The following is a 17,955-nucleotide window of genomic DNA, read 5'->3' as shown; positions in this document are numbered from 1 at the left end:
TATTATTATAGGGCTGTCCAACAAATTGTGAAAACGACTGTAAAACAAAAATACATCGTCCAAACCTAAAATAAATGTTACATAAAAATACAAATGTGTGTTAGAGGGACTTATTTTAATTCATTACAAAAACATCATTAAATAAGTTCAAAATGATGTGTGCTCAAATGGCTGGCAAAGGTATAGAAACTATCGCAAGTATAGTCTTTTTGTATGTAACCTAGGTAAAGCTGCACAAACTTAAAAGATAAAAAGTGTCATTTCCATTGTTTTCGAATCAGAAGAAATATGCATCGTTCTGCCAACTGTGGTCTGAAAAATAAATCAAAGTAAACATGTTGTTGTTTATCTTCTGTACTTGAGAATTACAAAGATTGCTTGATAAAACGAAAGTCTTATATGATATTTCATATGTCTTTTTACAACGCGCTCTGTTACTATGCAGAATCAAATAAATCAAATCATTTTCACGCGCATGTGTAATCTGCGTAAGGTTAACATAAAATTTTGTTGAATAAGATCTTTTTTTAGGAAAAAACTTTCATTGTATTGTTACAAAGTGCTTTAAAAGAAAAAAATACTATAATTGAAATACTATAAATTCCCCACCGTCGCAGAAATATCAAAATAAATCTTTTATTATAAACGAGTTATTCACTATTAAATTAATAACCGAAATAAATTCTAAGTTTAAGAAAACGTATGATCAACCATATTATGGTAAGGAGAAACTACAAAATGTCAGTCTAAAAAGATCAAAACATTTCATAATGCACGGTATGTAATCGTTTCGAGTGATTTGGAATATTTTCCCATGCCTGCACTGATTTGGATGTTTGGCACCGGATTGATAAAGATGAAATGGATTTTGAGCTTGACGAGGTAAGAGAATATAAAAGATAAACATATTTACATCTGTTAGTCTTCGAATAATAATTACTTGCACGGAACATTGCAATGTTTAACGAATTCATATACAACTTAATTAGGTTTGTTAACGGTCTTTTATCAGTTGGAATCGAAAAACAAATTTCACATATCAGTAAAGTGGTAGTAAACACTAGCATAAAAGTACCAAAAAAGTCATTATCTTCGAATTTTCAGGTATTTCATGATCATACCATAGAAAAAAAAATCATTTTTCGATAATTTAGTGTGTTTAGTAAAATGTTTTGTGCAGTAATGAATTTGTAGAACGTATTTTTATAACAACCGAGTAATTTTTTAGGGCATTGGATTGATTCATGGCAACAGGCTGAATGTAGGCTTGAAGCTCACTGCAAGTCTTAATAAATCACCAAATTCTTATGTTGAGCAAAGGCGCTTCACTAAAATTTATCAATTTGTATTTACATAATTAAAAGAATAATACGTCTTAAATCTTCTTAACAACTTCAAATGACAGTAGGCTAAGTCAAAGCAACATCAACTAAATCTAAATCAAGAATTTGAAAATATTAAATTTGTAGGAAAAAAAAAGATTTTATACGTACGGCTCTGTGGGGCTTTCCTGACTGAAATAAAAGTAAATGTTTACTACAACCTTGATCATTAGCATGATGATTATTGATTGAACATTTTACACCTAGTTTTTATTCAGTTTAATGTTAAAACCGAAACTATATAATTTATTCAAATCAGTATGCCAGCCTGCAACACTCACGTAGTCTGACCAGGCTCTATGTTGTCGTCTGACCAACTTCCAGACATTCAACTTGTACATATATATCCTAAAAATTAACTGTTTAGATTCCAACGAAAACGGAAACGTCAAGCAAATACCAACAACATGAAAATGTCAGCTTATACCAAATCATGGTAATAGCGAGCTCGAAGAGGCCCGAAAGGCCTGCTCGCAAAGCAAGAACCTGTTAGATAGTGATGGTTTTGAAACCTTTCGTCGGAAGTACTGAATTGACACATCGCAACTTTTCGAATTACAAGATAACGATAAAAGCCGAGAAATTCTGATTGAAAACGGATGCGTAGACTGGTGCTCTGCGCACTTTGATAGGATCCATTATAGGACAGAGAACCAGAATAAACGGAAGCAGAGTATACAGAGTATAAAATACCGAATGACAGTTTTAAAACGGAAAAAGTAAAATAAAAATGAACGATTTTTTATACCATTTCACGGTAAAAGTAAATAGAGCTCGCTTTGAGGCTTTGCCTATTACATAATTATTATAAAATCTACAAAGTAACGATGGTGATGAAAATGGGCTTATTTGGATAAAAACAATCTCGTGTCAATGAAAAACAAAATATTTTAACTAACATTTTTCGAGGTTAAGGCATTTAAATTTATTGGTAAAAAAACCAAGGAATTTCGTAAATTAACCAAAATTAATAAGGTGAACCACATTTTTCATTTTAGTTTTAATGAAGTATTCATCAATTTTCTCCATTGCGATGTTTGTAAAGTACATGCATTTGTTGATAATGGTACTGGCATTTTTTATCAATTTCCTTTTTATGTTGATATAATTTATCATCACTTAATGAGTACTTTGCAGGATGAGATAATATCAAAGTTTAATCATTCAAGATTAAACTCTTTTATTTTACATGAATGACACATTTTTTAATTTATCGATCAATAGAACTGCGTATCAATACGCATGCCTAGTCTTAGAGCTATATTTAGAACACTATATATAAGGAGCAGCGCGAGCCCGCTGCTTCCTTTTCGTTCTGGAACTCTATGAGAAAGGTAGCTGCTGATCATATTTTAAATTTTTTTGTAAAAACTTAAATTAGGTTTTAATTTCCCACCCTCCGCAACCCCTTTTTTTGCTGTGCTTTGTTTTACATTTCAGGAATCACTATATCACCCAACGCTTCGTCATGACTGGGACAAATGTTATATGCTGGGCGACGGAGTTCTTTAATTACAGCCAATTGCTAATTGAACAGACTTTAGTCAATTTCTTGATGCAACCGCTGTCGGTGCTCTTGCACCACTATGATATGATCCAAAGGACACTGAAAACTTTAGTGTGAAATATCGGACATACATAACACGTGTAACCGTTGTCGGTGCATATCAATTCTGTTAATTCTACAATATTTCATATTTGACTACTCCTCTCAGCTGAAATTTAACATAACGTTTTTCTATTTGCGACCGTTGTCGGAGCAAATATGATGTGTATATATAAAGTTCTAAAATTTGTTTTTATACCCAGTCATGATGGAAATTGTTCGCCAAAAGAAATAAAAATGTTATAACATAAATTGTTGTATTTTCTTCTCGTATAAGACTGATTTTCTATGTACAATGGCCTCTCGGGTTCGAACCAGCAACCTTATTCCAGAACTCTCTTTATTATGCATTCATTGGAAAATAATATATACATATATTCGGTTATGTGACTAAGGAACCTTACCACTGATGAGTTTTGTCTTGTTATTTCTTCTTCTTGGGGTTGGTGAAGGTGGTGGCGAGGACTCTCTTCTGTTGTATGACCTCCAGTTAAATCTTAAATGTTAAAGAATTGTCATATGTTGTAGAAAAGATCAAAATTTGACCACAATGCGCAAAAAATGTATCAATTAAAATATGTATGCTTTTTTATTAAAAATCTATTATTATCAGAATTTTAATTAGTATCTGAATTTTGTTTTATATGTAAAAGGCGTGGAAAGGTGGAAAGGGGATGGGGTCAAATAAAACTTTTGATTTTTGTAAATGCTTGTATACCTTGCAAGTTACAAGACAGCTAATTAGTATATGTTGTGCCCGCCTTTCTACAGATCAACGAAAGTGTTCTATACCACATGAACGTAACGATGAGAATAGCGTCCAATTTTTTATCCTCGTATTGCGTATTTGTGCTTTTAAACTGCATTTCTAATTCTAACTTTCTTCTAGTGTACATAGAAATTTAGTTTTTATAAAAAAAACTTGAACAAACCTCCTTGTACTCGTTAAACATTGTAAATTGCAACATGACGTCATGAACACGTGATTTAAGCAAACGTATATGGTTACAACAGTAGTGATTGCTATCAACAGCATTAGAATACTGAACCATACAGGGTTTCTCTCGTCTTCCCAGAATGTTTTATATCTGAAAGTTACAAAAAGAGAATCAAGCTCGATATTTTCTTAAGTAGTGATGAATGTGAACACTTTAGGGCCAGATATAGCCAGAGATTTGTGATTTGCTTAAAATGTAAAGAAAACCATAATCAGGTGATTGGATGAAAATGTGATGTTTGCAAATATAAAACTTATTAAAGAAAATAACACTACATTGTTTTCTTCAAATGAATATAGCATTATTATGTATATATGACATATATAAATATATGACATATTACAACATTATTAGAATCATGATGTATGATACCTGTCAGTAAATATGTTTGTATCTGTGACAGTGATTTGTACTGTAGATGTTCCTACACGACCTCCGTCATCTGTGGCAAGAACCGTCAGAAAGAAAGTTTCATCATCGCATTTGCAAGCAGACATTGACTTTAATGTCTTTATCTCACCGGTCGAACCGTCAATCTAAATATGTATTTAAAGTTACGATATATTATCAAATAATATTTTAGAATTTAATTTAAACAAGTTAATGTGTGTATAGTTATTATGTCAACAGAATTAACAAGATTTGTTCTATCTTTGTTGGTGTATTTTTGAATTGGAGAATCAAATAGTCATCTATTTAACAGTTATATTTTACCTTTAATAAGGAACAGAAAATATATAATAGTTATAGATATTCATAAATTTGTATATTAAAGATTACTATTACACCATTTTCTCTATTGTCTGTCAAAATCATTTTAAAAATATAACTGACAATGATTTATGTTCTCTTTGCACTTTATATGGTGTCCGACCTGAGTGAAGCATATATTTTAATAAGGTTCCAAAGATAAAGGTATGGCATGGAAGGTAAAATATTTTTAAAATTACATTATATCACACCTTCCGAAAGGGATGTTTCAAAATTGCAGCTGGACAAGTCCATTTAAGAAATTCATCAGATTAAGAATTAATTACTTTGAAATATTGTTCTTCAACCCCATTAAAGACGAGGGAATAAGAAAACTCCATATAGGTAACAGCATCACTGTCTGTAGCTATCACTGTACCGACAGGTGTGTTTGACGGAGCAATTGGATCGACTGTAAAGTCGTAGATGTCAGTAGAAAACACTGGTGTGAAGTCATTCCCATAAACTGTAACAAAAACAAATCGTTTCAGTTAATACTACCACTTTCTTTCAAATCTGTCGAAAACCAATAAAACAGTGATTAGAAATTAAATTTAAAACTAAATTGGTTGAGATTTTGAACTACTTGAGACTTAGATCGATAAGGCTATCAAACTTTTCAAGAACTTTGAACTAACTTAACGTCTTCGGTGCTTTGCAATAGATTATTATATACATGAACTTTCTCAATTCGAGCACAAGAACATTTTATCATCATTTTCTATAATTAAAATTGTGTGCACGGGTCTGTCAGTGAATATAAGGTATAAGAGAAAAACCTATAGTTGGCCTTTCACTGGATATTCCTTTTTGATGTGGATTATACATAGAAACATTTGTGCATAATGACACTTAAATGCTGATTGATATGAAAGCTTCAATTTGTATAATTTGTTCTATTCTTTTCAAGTGAAAAAAGCAAACTGTTAAGATTGATAAAGATAAATGTAACCTACGGATGTTGATGACAAGTGTAGCGGTATCAGTATATCCAAATTCATCTTCTACTGTAAATAAACACGTCACGGTTGTTGGCATACCTTCGTCTAATTTATACAACGACGCCACAGCTAATGCAGCAAATGTCTTGTTACATCCGGGATTTATATGGTAATACCTATTTGAGGATAAAAAGGGTTCTTGTTACACCTAGTATGTTTATCAAACTACCTATGGCTACTCATGCTAAACATGCATAAAAAATCCTCTGAACTGGATCAAATTAAGAATCAATTTTAGGATTAAGATCAATATTTTGAAGTCAAATGCCAATATCTTGTAATAAAATCACAATAAATTTATTTTAAAATTCATAAAAATGCCATTTCAAGTCCAATTTCATCAAGTGTGTATTAAATTTTTAATATAACAGGATAAACTATAGAGATTTGAGTGAGTTTCTTGATTCTAATCCTTAAATCTTGAATGTGCAATGCCTTGGTCTGACAGTGGCTTTAGCTGTGCATAAGAGATGTTTGTTAAATCGTAACCGCCGGTATTTTTTAGTAATCCGATAGCAACGATTTGAATATCAACTACATGCATCTGATATAAGATTAATAAAATTTGGATCCAATAGATAATGTTTAATACATATACCCATCATATGTGATACCACAGTCAATGGTGCAGATATATGTATCCCTTGTATCGACATCAATAATGAGAAATCCTGGGATAGGAAGAATTGTGTCTACAACCTTAAAACATACAAATCAATGGATAAAGGCAGATAAATAGTATAGAATACCAAAAACCATCAAATATTATCAAATATATTGAATAAATCAACATAAAGCAATAAATATTTGTTTTTACATTTCATAAGATTTAGAGTTCCTTCAAAGTTGTCTTTTAAAATGATTCAAATTGTTTGTTTACCTATAACGAAACGCATATTAATCTAAAACAAATTTACATAAATAGTGTCTAGTGACCGTTTTGCACAGTACAATGAGGGTTAATGTTTAACTAATTTCACTTACTGTCCATTCTAAAACATCCATTCTATATGTGGAGGAACTAAGACTAAGGTTTTCATTTTTGTCAACTATTGACAGCGTTAAGGTAGCGGTAGATGTATCCTGGCCGTCAGAAACAAGTACTTTAAACAGGAATGGTGGCGTGATCGGTAGATCCTCGTAGTCGATTAGTACAGATGTTGATATTAAACCACCTTGAAATATAAGAGATATTGATAAAGAGTTCATGTATGTATATACAATCATAATATCAATTCACCGCGGGCACCATTCATTTGGAATTTTCAATGTGACACGTTTGTGTCATTCCATGGAAAGCAGCGTATGACCCCTTTGAAAAGATAATATGTTTGCCCTTAACGAGAAAGCAGTGTCCGAACCTAATGAAAGGGAATTGTAACGAACCTAATGAAAGGGAATTGTAAATGGTTATCAAACTTTTCAGGTTATAAGGCACATTGCAAGGGATTTGACTCAGTCATATGACAACTTAATTAATCTACCTTAGCAAAAACATGAAAGTCAGTATATTATTACCATTATGTCCTTGACTTGTTTGGAGTTACAAAGATTCAAAACATTTACTTGTAGGGTTCAGATCAAAATACGAGGTGCCTCCATTTGGTTCCGACCAGGAGAACGTATAGGGATCTCCGTCATCGTCCTTGGCTAGAACTGTGAAAACACTTGTCCCAGCTGCAGTGCCCTCGTCTATTGTCTCAGTGTTATCCAAGTTTAGGAACACAGGTGGGATGTTTCTGTCTGTGAAATAACGCAGTGAGACAATTATATAAAAAATATATATATCAAACCTGAGCGACATAATAGTGAATGTGATCTCGCGTTGAAATTAGCGGAAAGGCGGAAGCACGAAAGGGTGACTGTCGTATTATGTTGTTTTCGACTGCACAAACAAAAATAAACTTGAACTTTTCACTTTATTATGCATGTGTTTGCCTTGTTTCTGTCGCGTCTTTGACATGAAATATTCGAAAATATCAAAAATGCATTTTTATGCATTTTCATGTTTTCAACTTTTCTCAAATAGAAAAAAAGATTCTCCATGTCTTTGTATGGAAGGATAAAAATGAGAAATGACTATCGCGGGAGCATTCCAAACTTTCGTGGGAAATGGTGAAACAACTTACATACGACGCACTCACTGTTTTGATTGTTAGGGCACGTAAGGGAAAATATCTTCTCGGTATAGTTTTATAAAATACTTGCCAGCCGACATCATATATAACTGCCCAATAATTTTAGGATTTTGTGTGCATTTTGGTAAAGCCCAATATGTCAAGATTAAATTAATATTATCTGATTAAATTTACACAGTTAAGTTGTTTGTAATCGATTACCAGTTATGCGAACAGACAAAGTTCTATTTATTCCAAAGTTCCTTTGGTCGGCAACTCCAATAAATATGTCATAGCCAGATTCAGGATACTGTGTGATATCATCTATTACCATAACTTCGCCAGCTGTACAATATAACAAGATTCTCATTGTTGATATGTTCAATATTCATTATTATAACGGTATAAGCTATACAGTCATATTGCATGTTAATGTCCGTGTTGCGTTTACCAGTTCAATTAAGGCAGCACACCACACTAAATGAAGCCGCAGCTTCGAATGGCCAGGGAGGATTTCATGGATATAGTGACTATTGTGGATTTAAATGACTGGTTGTCTTTAAAATGCACTTTCAGCATGAAATTTGTTTTTGTGACATGTAATATGATCATTGGCAAATTCGAAAACATGGTTAGAAATCACATGCTGATAATTATTGATGTCAAGGTCGCCATTTTTTGTAAACATTGCTTTTAAACAGCATGCTCGGTGAAAACAAGTAATTTTACAGGGGGGTACAAACTTTCAGCAATAGCAAAAAATCTACAAGGCCAAGCACCTATTTCTTTGTGATATTTTGCATGCATAGGGAGTTGCTAAAGCAGTGACAGAGTTTTTGTAGACCGTATATTTGCAGGTATTTTTTGCCAGAGGGACGAAAAATGTTGTTTTGGGTCTCGGGCCACTATAGATTTTTGGCTTTTACGGAATGAATTGGAATTTTTTTTAACTGCTTGACTGTTGCACATTGGGATGATTTCATTACAGATTTGCAATGGTATGACATATATGTTCTTAACAAAATGTGTTTTCTTTTTCCAGGTTGTGTAGTTTAGGATCAGATTTATCAGACATATTGCTTGTAGGACATTGACGGCAGAAACTTGAAATTTAGTGTGGAGTGCTACCTTAATGGACATACTCAATGTTTACTAGTTACAGCGTAGACATAAATATCGTAGAACACGTGTTTACACAAGAATGTTTACTCGCAGGAGTTAAGAGATATCAAATAAAAATGTATCAAAAGGTTTTATTCAACGGTAAAACTAGATATTATTTTGAATACGACCTTTTACTACGTAATGTTACATTTATAATGTCTCTTTGATAGGATACGGACGTCTGGTGTCGTGTTCAGGTCGTTTACTTCAAACCAGTTGTCCCTCATAACTGTGGGCTCGAATCCCGCCAGAGACTTTCGATTATTTCATGCGGGGAAGCTATCATCCACCTAGCTTACGTAACGTAGGTGGTGGCCACGTTTATTGCCCGGAATGGCTAACCCAAGATCTTCATCAACCAGTAAAGCTTGAAAGTCGCCATATGATCTTTACTATGTTGGTGCGGCATAGAAACAAACAACCACCAAAACAAATTCTTTTGGCACTTATATCAAATTATAATATCATTTTAGTTTCCACTAGATTAAACAGAAAATAAGAAGATCGACTTACAATCAAGCACATAGAATGGACAATTTGCAGGGATACATGTAAAAGCAACGTCTACTGTGTCATCATTGTCATCGTGGAAATCAACAGTAAATACTATAGTTCCATTCGGTGCCAGTGCACTGACATCTTCTAATAAACCGTCAGCTAAAACATAGCATATGTACCCTATCTAATTGCATTATATGTAGAATTATTTTAATGTATTTTTTAGTGTGTACGTAAAATATATTAGAGACACAAACCACAAGTGGTGTTGTTTGCAGCACATAAGTCCCTATAAGTTCCGTATCGACAGTTAATTTTTCATTCAATAAACACAATACCAACATAGCGTAACTCTTTAGAACCACGGGTGCTTGAAACAAACTTTTTTAAAGTTTTATATGGGCTATATTCTTGATATACATATATTAACCGATTATGTAAAATATATGATAATGTGACTAGCGCCTGTGTTTAGAACATTGTATTTTATTTCTTATACATGTATTGAAGTTCAATCTATGTTTTGAATAGAAAAAATCAAAATAAAATTGTATATTCTTGCCAAATGCAACCCATAGTGACTAATATGATGAACGAGTGTATATCTGGATATACCTGGAATATTGTCAATAACTGGAGGTGTGTTCTGTATTAGATTAACGATCACAGTAGCAGTAGTTATATCAACATCATCTGTACATGTGACAGTTAAAGTGTAATCCCTCTGTGTGTAGTAGTCAAACTGACCTTTTGTTTTGTCCAGTTGTGATCTGGCGTACAATCCATATTCTGAAATAGTCATTTACATGAAGGTTTTTACTAGAAAACAACGGTCATGTAAAACTATCAATATGCATTTTTTTATTAAATCGTCATTTGACGACGATATTATTGTTACAACACAATTGTTACAGCTGATAAATAAATCTTAATATAATTCATTGATAGTTGAATGGAATAATCAGTTAAATGATAACAATTATTTCCCCTCTGTTTTACAACTAGCCTTAATATTACAAGAGAACTCATAAATTAATGGCTATGAACAATTCTTGATCAATCTTAGAGAGCGATATTTTCCACTGTATCGTGTTCATCGACCTCACTAACAGCTGACCATTGTAATTTTTTTATTTCATTTTAACCATCAAATTTTATATTAATATGACGCAACCTACCATTAGCAACTCCAGTGGGTTTAGCGTAGAAATAAGAAGGATTGTGTGCTGGGGATGCAGACACTGACACGTCTAATGTTGAACTGTCTGTACATGTAAACTTAGTAAGTTCTCGTTCAAATATGACATCTTCTAGCGTGTCAATAGACGACACAAGCCCTGTCAACACCGGCGGCTGGAAGACAATTAGTTAAAACATTGCTTAAATTATTGGCTTACAAAATGTTAAAAAGAATATAAGAATAAAAGAATTTTACGTACAAGTATTTTTATTTTATTAAAAATTATGGTTTTAATCAATGGTGTTTGAATTCTCACAAAGTCAGGTGTAAAATGCCGCGAAAAAAGATCCATCTGAAGCATTAAATAGATAAATACAGAATCCCTAAAGAAAGCCCAACACGGCAATATTGAAAATGATGCAGGCTCGGTTTGTTTGAGCCTGTTCATGGACGGTACTGGAAAGTGCAAGTTACCGTCCACGCCCCCTAGCACCGGCTTAAGCAGAATTCAACATTTAAACATGAAATAGTAAATTTTTGAATTTAGAAACATCCGCAGATGTGTTCATACGGCGGTTATTATGGAACCTTCAATGTGACACTTCCGTGCCATCCCATGAAAAGGGGCGTATGGTCCCCAAGTATTAAAAAGCGTGTGCCTTAAACGATAAAACAATGGGCGGAACTAAATAAAATGGAATTTTGAAAGGGGATCAGGTGAAGCCTGCGTATCACAGATAAGACGTCAAAAGACAAATTTAAAAAGCAGGTAACATATCCTAAGGTTGATTATACAGTATTCAAGTAGGAATATTGGAACCACCCAACTAGAAAATGCCGTAAAGTTGAAACTAAAAATACAACAGGCACAAAAATAATGTCGTGCTTAACGATCTTCAAGGATCGAAAATATAACATCATTGATTAAATGTACGGGGAGACTTTTTACAGCCGCCTTAAAAACAGCAAAATGACATAAAAGTGCAGACCCGGTTTAATTGAGTCGGTACATGAGGGATATTGAAAAAATGCAAGAGGTGTTGTATTTTCCATCTATTTCAGAACGGTTACTTACTCTCATACAAGATAATACAGGTAAAGAATCAAACTTTTTATGTAACTGTTTTGTAATATATAATGATAGGGTATAGCATAAATAATAAGTCATAGACTATTACGTTAGAGGATCATCCAAACTTATGAAAACATACGACTTGAATCGTTTATGAACAAGATGGTGTAATGCTGTCCTCTATTTCAATTCAATTATGTTGTCGTATTGTATTGAGCAGTGTACAATCTATATAAAACTCTCACAGTCATCTGGGAAGAACGATCAATTTTTCTTAGGTTTTAAAGCTTATGATGAAGCCCATGTCGAGCAGGGATCCAGTGTAAAAATTTAAGCGCCACATTGACCCTTTGTGCAAAAGGAAGTTTGTTATATCCGTTTGCCCGTCCCTTTTGCGTGGATTGAGACCGGGGTTTAAAATGATTGCCACAAAATGCAATCATGGTAAAAGTAATATATGAATAAGTAGAAAATGATGTGTACCGTATTTATAATGCTTATAACTATATCCTGTGAAACTTTATGTCCACAAAGGTCTTCAGCCGTGACAGTTAATGTTTCAGTCTTTCCAGACAAAGGTATAAGTGAACTTTTTACTTTTATTGTTGCTGAAATAAAAAGTGACATTTTTAACGTTTATATTTTCAACTTAGGTAGAAAAAAATCTTTGGTGATTCGATAGGATTATTGAAATTAAATAAAAAAGATATTAATTTTAGCTGTCAAACTTGAAACTACTAAATAAAAAGTCACCTTAAAAAAGAACCCATTAGAAATACATAATTTTATGCAAAACCTCAAGACATAAAATCGTGATAAACTGTTTAAATATACTGCTTTATTTAAAACATTTGAAACGATTAAATTCGTGTATTCATCACTCCGTTGATATTTTATAACTCTTAAGAAATTACAATATTTTAAAGCACTTTATTCATTTCATCTTATAATCATATTCAGTGCAATTTCTTTCAACCATTTCTGACGTCTTATATTAAATATGCAATGAAAAATTTTACCTTTTCTAACAGTTATATAAATGTTTTGCAAAGATCAATATATCAAGATTTAAGCTTTAAGAAGTAATGAATTGAGGTGTGTAATGAGCAGATTTTTTAGTAGAAAATCAATATACCGGTATTATCACCGTTATCAGACACGTCAAAATATGTGTTAGGTGTTGGCAAACTTATCGATATTATATCGAGATAATCGGTGTCTGTGAATGATACCGTTATTGTGACAATGTCATTTACACTCGCCGAGTCCTCTATTGTCCCAGTGGTCTGTCCGGTATACACAGGATTTGATGCTAAAAAATAAGTCAATATTAAATAATTTAAGAACAAATATGATCGAAATTAAAACTAAAACTTGTTAAGATACAAGTTAAATAACATTTGTACACTCTTTTGAATATAGGCCATCCCTTTCAAACTAGTGAAACGAATTTATATCAAAACCATAACGTTTATGTAGTATGGTTAACAAAAATGCCTAAATTTTGCGTTATCAATATGTGTTCTACTTTTGATTATCATAACTGTTCACAAAACATTTCCTGCTTATCATTAGAAACTCTTATTTTTATTTTTTTTTATTTTGCGACATGATAGTTTCTGCCTAGATACAACATAGATATCCCTGTTTGTATCATCGGGGTTTCTTGTATTATCTGGACATGCATAAAACAGATGAAATTGGCATCCGAAAACGTGTCTTCTTTGTAGCGCTGATATATACAAGGTCAACATTCAGACAAAAATGTGACAAAAACATGTAAAAATAATGTTTTATAAAAATATCAGTAAATCCAGAATTTCAACTCTTTTTTTAGTCATACTTAAGTTATTTTGCATAATAAAATACAAAAATTTCCATGATAATGTATCTTAAACACTTAATTTAGTGTGGCACTAATGAATTGTAGAATTAAATTATTACCAGTCTTCAGCAAAAAATGGATTTACCAGATAATACGATAAAGTACTTTGCACATCAGAGGTTGAGGGTCAGTATATTCAAATAGAAAAATCTTTGTACTTTTTTCAGATGTTCAAAATATCACTATCTAGAAATGTAATGTAAAGTTAATCTATGCCAGTTTAGGCCTTAGCCCCCGTGATAATACGAGAAAATAGTATATGAGCCGCGTCACGACAAAACCAACAGAGTGAGTTTGCGACCAGCATGCGTCCAGACCAGCCTGCGCCTCCGCGCAGTCTGATCAGGATCCATGCTGTTCGCTATCTGTTTCTCTATTTGTAATAGGATTTGTAAGCGAACAGCATGGATCCTGATCAGACTGCGCGGATGCACAGGCTGGTCTTTATCCATGCTGGTCGCAAACGCATTACGTTGGTTTTGTCGTGACGCGGCTCATATAGTATAACTTGGATAGAATACATGTGTTTATGATCCGATACAGATGTGTAAGTTTCAACGTCACCTTCAATTGTGTGCTTCATTCAAAAAAAATCAAATTTTATCACTTCACATGCCCACCACACCACAACCAACATGTTGTGATATATTAAGGTCGATGATCTTATCATATACAAATACTCATTAAAAAAAAACAACATTAATAAAACAGCATACGTTCACCAAGCCTTGCTCCTATCGCCCATTCTTGTGATACAGTCGTTCCGACCCATGTGACGTCACCTGCTGTGTTAACAGACGTTGCAGGTAAGTAAATCGCGTTTGCATCATTTCCACCGGTTTTATAACCAATGACATCAGCGGTTGAATACCTTTAAAATATCATACATATCACTCAATATGTTTCCAAGAAATAAAATTTTATGAAAAACTGTACTAACATACAGGTAATAGTTTCACGCAATCGTTTTACTGGAAAGATATCTAAACGTTTTATGAATTCATGTACATAGGTTTCCTCTCCGTTTTTTATGCTTTAGTTGCAGATTTACGTTTTGTATGAACATTTTTAACATTTAATTTCTCGGATCGAAAATTATTTTTGCAAACATTTTAACTTTAAAAACGATCAGAACTGTTTCGGTAAGGGTACCTTATATTCATGTGCACATTTGAAATTACAGGTTGTTGAAGAAAGTCATAGATGTTAAGAAAAAATGAAAGTCAATGTTTGCAAAGGAAGTACGAGCGAAGAAGAATCAATGGTTCTTTTGTAGGTCACTATCTGCAAAGGGAAGTCAATGGTTACTATGGAAATTATTGTTAGACATAAAATACAAAATGTATGCACGATATTCACAAGTTGCTAAGAAATTCAATGGGTACATTGGAATTCAATAGTTTTTAATTCAATTTCATCTTGAACAAACTTAAAAGCGGTCGTGTTACCAAATATCTAAGCTGTAACCCTAAGGTTCAGAGGGTTTATTCAAACGTTGTTCAAATATACATAAAAAAACCCAGGCCTCGTGTTGTTAGGCAAATTTTGATCCCAGAGCTTAAATTCGAATCAACTTGTAAGAAAAACATCAGATAGCGGTTCATGCCAAATATCTGAGCTCAGATCTTGTGGTTCAAGAGAAAAAAAGTTTTGATCAAAGGACTAATTTTTTAATAAACTTGGTAGAAACCTGCAATATCATGTTTCATGTCAGATATTTTTGCTCTAGGCGTTGCGCTTTCGGAGAAGATTTTTAAGACGACAATTTAATAATTCTTTTTGCCCTGTTTTAGCTTCTGTGACTAATATATGTTAAGAATAGAACCATTTGAACTAACACGATAAAGCATCTTGTCAGGAAATGTTTTGCCAGATTTCATCAAAATTGGCATTGTTAAAAGTGACATTTAAATGACGTGGACGTACTACAGAAACCAACGAGCCTAAAAGATCACGCTGTTACTTTGTGACAGGTGAACTAAAATGTTAATTGGGGAAGTCAATCGGAGGTAAATGCCTCATAAATTAAAAATATTGTAAAACAATTTATGAAATACATTATACATTCATGGTAATGACTAAAATTTCAATGCTTAAATTAATTAACACTTTATCAATTAGAGCTTTCATTGAAGCTTAGTTTTGGAGAGAAAAAAAACCGCGACTGTCTGCTATTAAAACATTTAATTTTGACCTAAAATAACTCATTTTGATAAAGATCAATTTCTAGTTATTCTTTAAAAATTGGTATGCACTGTATAATACACATCTATGTGAGGTTACCAGTTTATCTTATTTTAAACATTATGCTTTCTAATTGTCAGTTTATATTTTTTAAAGTAATTCTATGTTTTTTTCTATTTTTATTTATTCATTTGATATTTATTATTTGTTTTGTTTTTAATCATATTCAAAAATCGAGTTGGTTCTTTGCATAATCCCAACGGAAATTTATCAAACATTAAAAATTCAAAATTAACAACATCAATAGAATACCAACCATCCTAAACGGTCCCCTGGGAGTACCAATGGAAAATTAACTGGAGTCACCGTCTGTTTATTGTCTGTAAAATCAAATTGTGTAATTGATTAACTAGTAGGTATACAAAGAAAAACTTAAGTATTTAATATACTAGTATATGAAGGATAACTTTAAGGCATGACTTTACAGGAATTTAAATTAGGCAAACCATTACAACTTGTTGTCCTATTTGTCTCAGAAGTTGCATTAGGATAAAATTAATAAACCATATCTACTTTTTAAACATCTTATTTTGTTGACACAAATAAGTATTAAAAAGAGAAACCATGAAAGGAAAAATCTGTTTCGAAAAATTTTAATGTTTGTATCCAATATGAATTTTTCTAATTATGCTTGAAATACCATTGAACTTAATTTTTATGGAGGTGAACGAAATATTTATTCAAAACGGCCAAATAAAATAATGTGAGCTCGGCTGGTGAGCCATTTCAAGATTCGTTTAGCTTTTTGTTGTACCTTTATTAGCAGTATGCTTGGTCGTGCTTATTAGTCGGAAGTTATCTCCTGTGGTTGGTCGCCAAACGTGAAGCTCAACCTCTTCGTTCTCGACATCTGCGTCATAGTACCATGTGTCGAGTACACCACAACAATTGATCATGTACCCAGTGGCCAAGAAGTACGTGTCTGTCAATAGAAATGTCATAAATGTATGATATAAGTCACGTACATTGGCAATAGATACTCATTTAACATTCTCAATGTTTGAGTTTCTCTTAAACTGCCAAGATACACTACATTAATGTGTTTAATATATAAAATATTCTTTTTAGTATATAAAATATTGACATAATATTGACAATCCCATATGTGTAATTGGATGGTAACCTTTTGCATCTCCTTTATCTATACCAGAACTAACTGAAAGTAAGATAAAGAAAAAGGCCTTTAGATGAGAACAATGAGTCTTCAGAAAGACGTAATCATAGATTAAGGAATGTAGAAATATTCAGAAATTCGATGTCAGAAGATAATATAATCCAATACCCGTAACTATTTGAAAAAGAAAGTTTTTTGCACATAAGAAATCGATTTCTGTGGACAATATATATACTTCAAATAATTGTTTTACTCAACAAACATATAATGTTTATACATAAAGAATACACACATTTTTTAGGCGTGATGCTTTACGATAGGCAGCCTGACTTATAACGTAGGTATACATGTACTTTATTTTGGTTTGAACTTCTGTACTATCTGGCACATACATTAAAATAAATGCTGTATGCAACAAGAGGTTGACAAGGAATGTAGACAGTCATTTTTATTAGAAAAAGGTAGTTGAAGATGAAATGTATAAATAATTGTATTAAACTGAGACATTGAACATGAAGTAGTATTCTAGAACAACATAAATACCCATGCTTGCTCAGAAATAAATGTGTGCCATAAGTCTGTTAGTCCGTTAATATTGATCGAAATATTGTTATTAAAAGAGTGATTGATTTTAAGTTTAGGACATGATTTTACATAACACAGTACTGAGTTACTTGGGAACCTCTCGGAGCTGTAACTATTTTAATTTTTTGCGAATTGTACATTAACTTTGTTGACACTGAATGACTGTATTTGTAACGTTCAAGGGGAAGATAAGTATCTTGGAAAAGAAGAGGTTATCACGTTTCTATGCTTTTAACGAATATCAAGTGAAGAAATACACTTTAGTTTAACAAACCAAATGAATACTTAAAGACATTGTAGAGGTCTTATGTACAAACACGTGATACAGCCCTTCTATATATTTTATAAGCTTTCAGTTA

At 32.5% G+C, this 17,955-nt stretch overlaps 1 protein-coding gene across 1 annotated transcript; it reads right to left on the bottom strand.

Annotated features, from left to right (window-relative positions):
• Positions 1-114: 114 nt before the first annotated feature.
• On the bottom strand, positions 115-16,863 carry LOC132720775 (cadherin-23-like). Its single transcript, XM_060704983.1, has 19 exons — positions 16,652-16,863; positions 16,154-16,217; positions 14,370-14,524; positions 12,904-13,080; positions 12,252-12,376; positions 10,695-10,869; positions 10,132-10,305; positions 9,532-9,675; positions 8,077-8,199; positions 7,304-7,480; positions 6,722-6,912; positions 6,336-6,436; positions 5,693-5,853; positions 5,024-5,202; positions 4,359-4,522; positions 3,921-4,076; positions 3,393-3,484; positions 1,494-1,514; positions 115-312 (listed from the first exon to the last, which is right to left on the bottom strand). The coding sequence occupies exons 1-19, from the start codon at positions 16,836-16,838 to the stop codon at positions 278-280; spliced, it is 2,601 nt and encodes an 866-aa protein (XP_060560966.1). The 5' UTR covers positions 16,839-16,863; the 3' UTR covers positions 115-277.
• Positions 16,864-17,955: the final 1,092 nt, after the last annotated feature.

This window comes from Ruditapes philippinarum, unplaced genomic scaffold (assembly GCF_026571515.1).
Source record: "Ruditapes philippinarum isolate M1 unplaced genomic scaffold, ASM2657151v2 ctg2665_1_1_1_1, whole genome shotgun sequence".
NCBI lineage: Eukaryota > Metazoa > Mollusca > Bivalvia > Venerida > Veneridae > Ruditapes > Ruditapes philippinarum.
The sequence above is the reverse complement of the archived record's forward strand: the minus strand, read 5'-3'. Positions and strand labels throughout refer to the sequence as shown.

Bases quoted from the DNA above. Each gene is read 5' to 3' on its own strand.
- LOC132720775 (XM_060704983.1), bottom strand. From the start codon at position 16,838: ATGACATTTCTATTGACAGACACGTACTTCTTGGCCACTGGGTACATG. The intron at 12,377-12,903 runs GTATATTGATTT...TTTTTATTTCAG, and splicing joins TGATAACGGTGATAATACCG to CAACAATAAAAGTAAAAAGT. The intron at 5,203-5,692 runs GTAGGTTACATT...TTTTTGTTACAG, and splicing joins TACACTTGTCATCAACATCC to TTTATGGGAATGACTTCACA.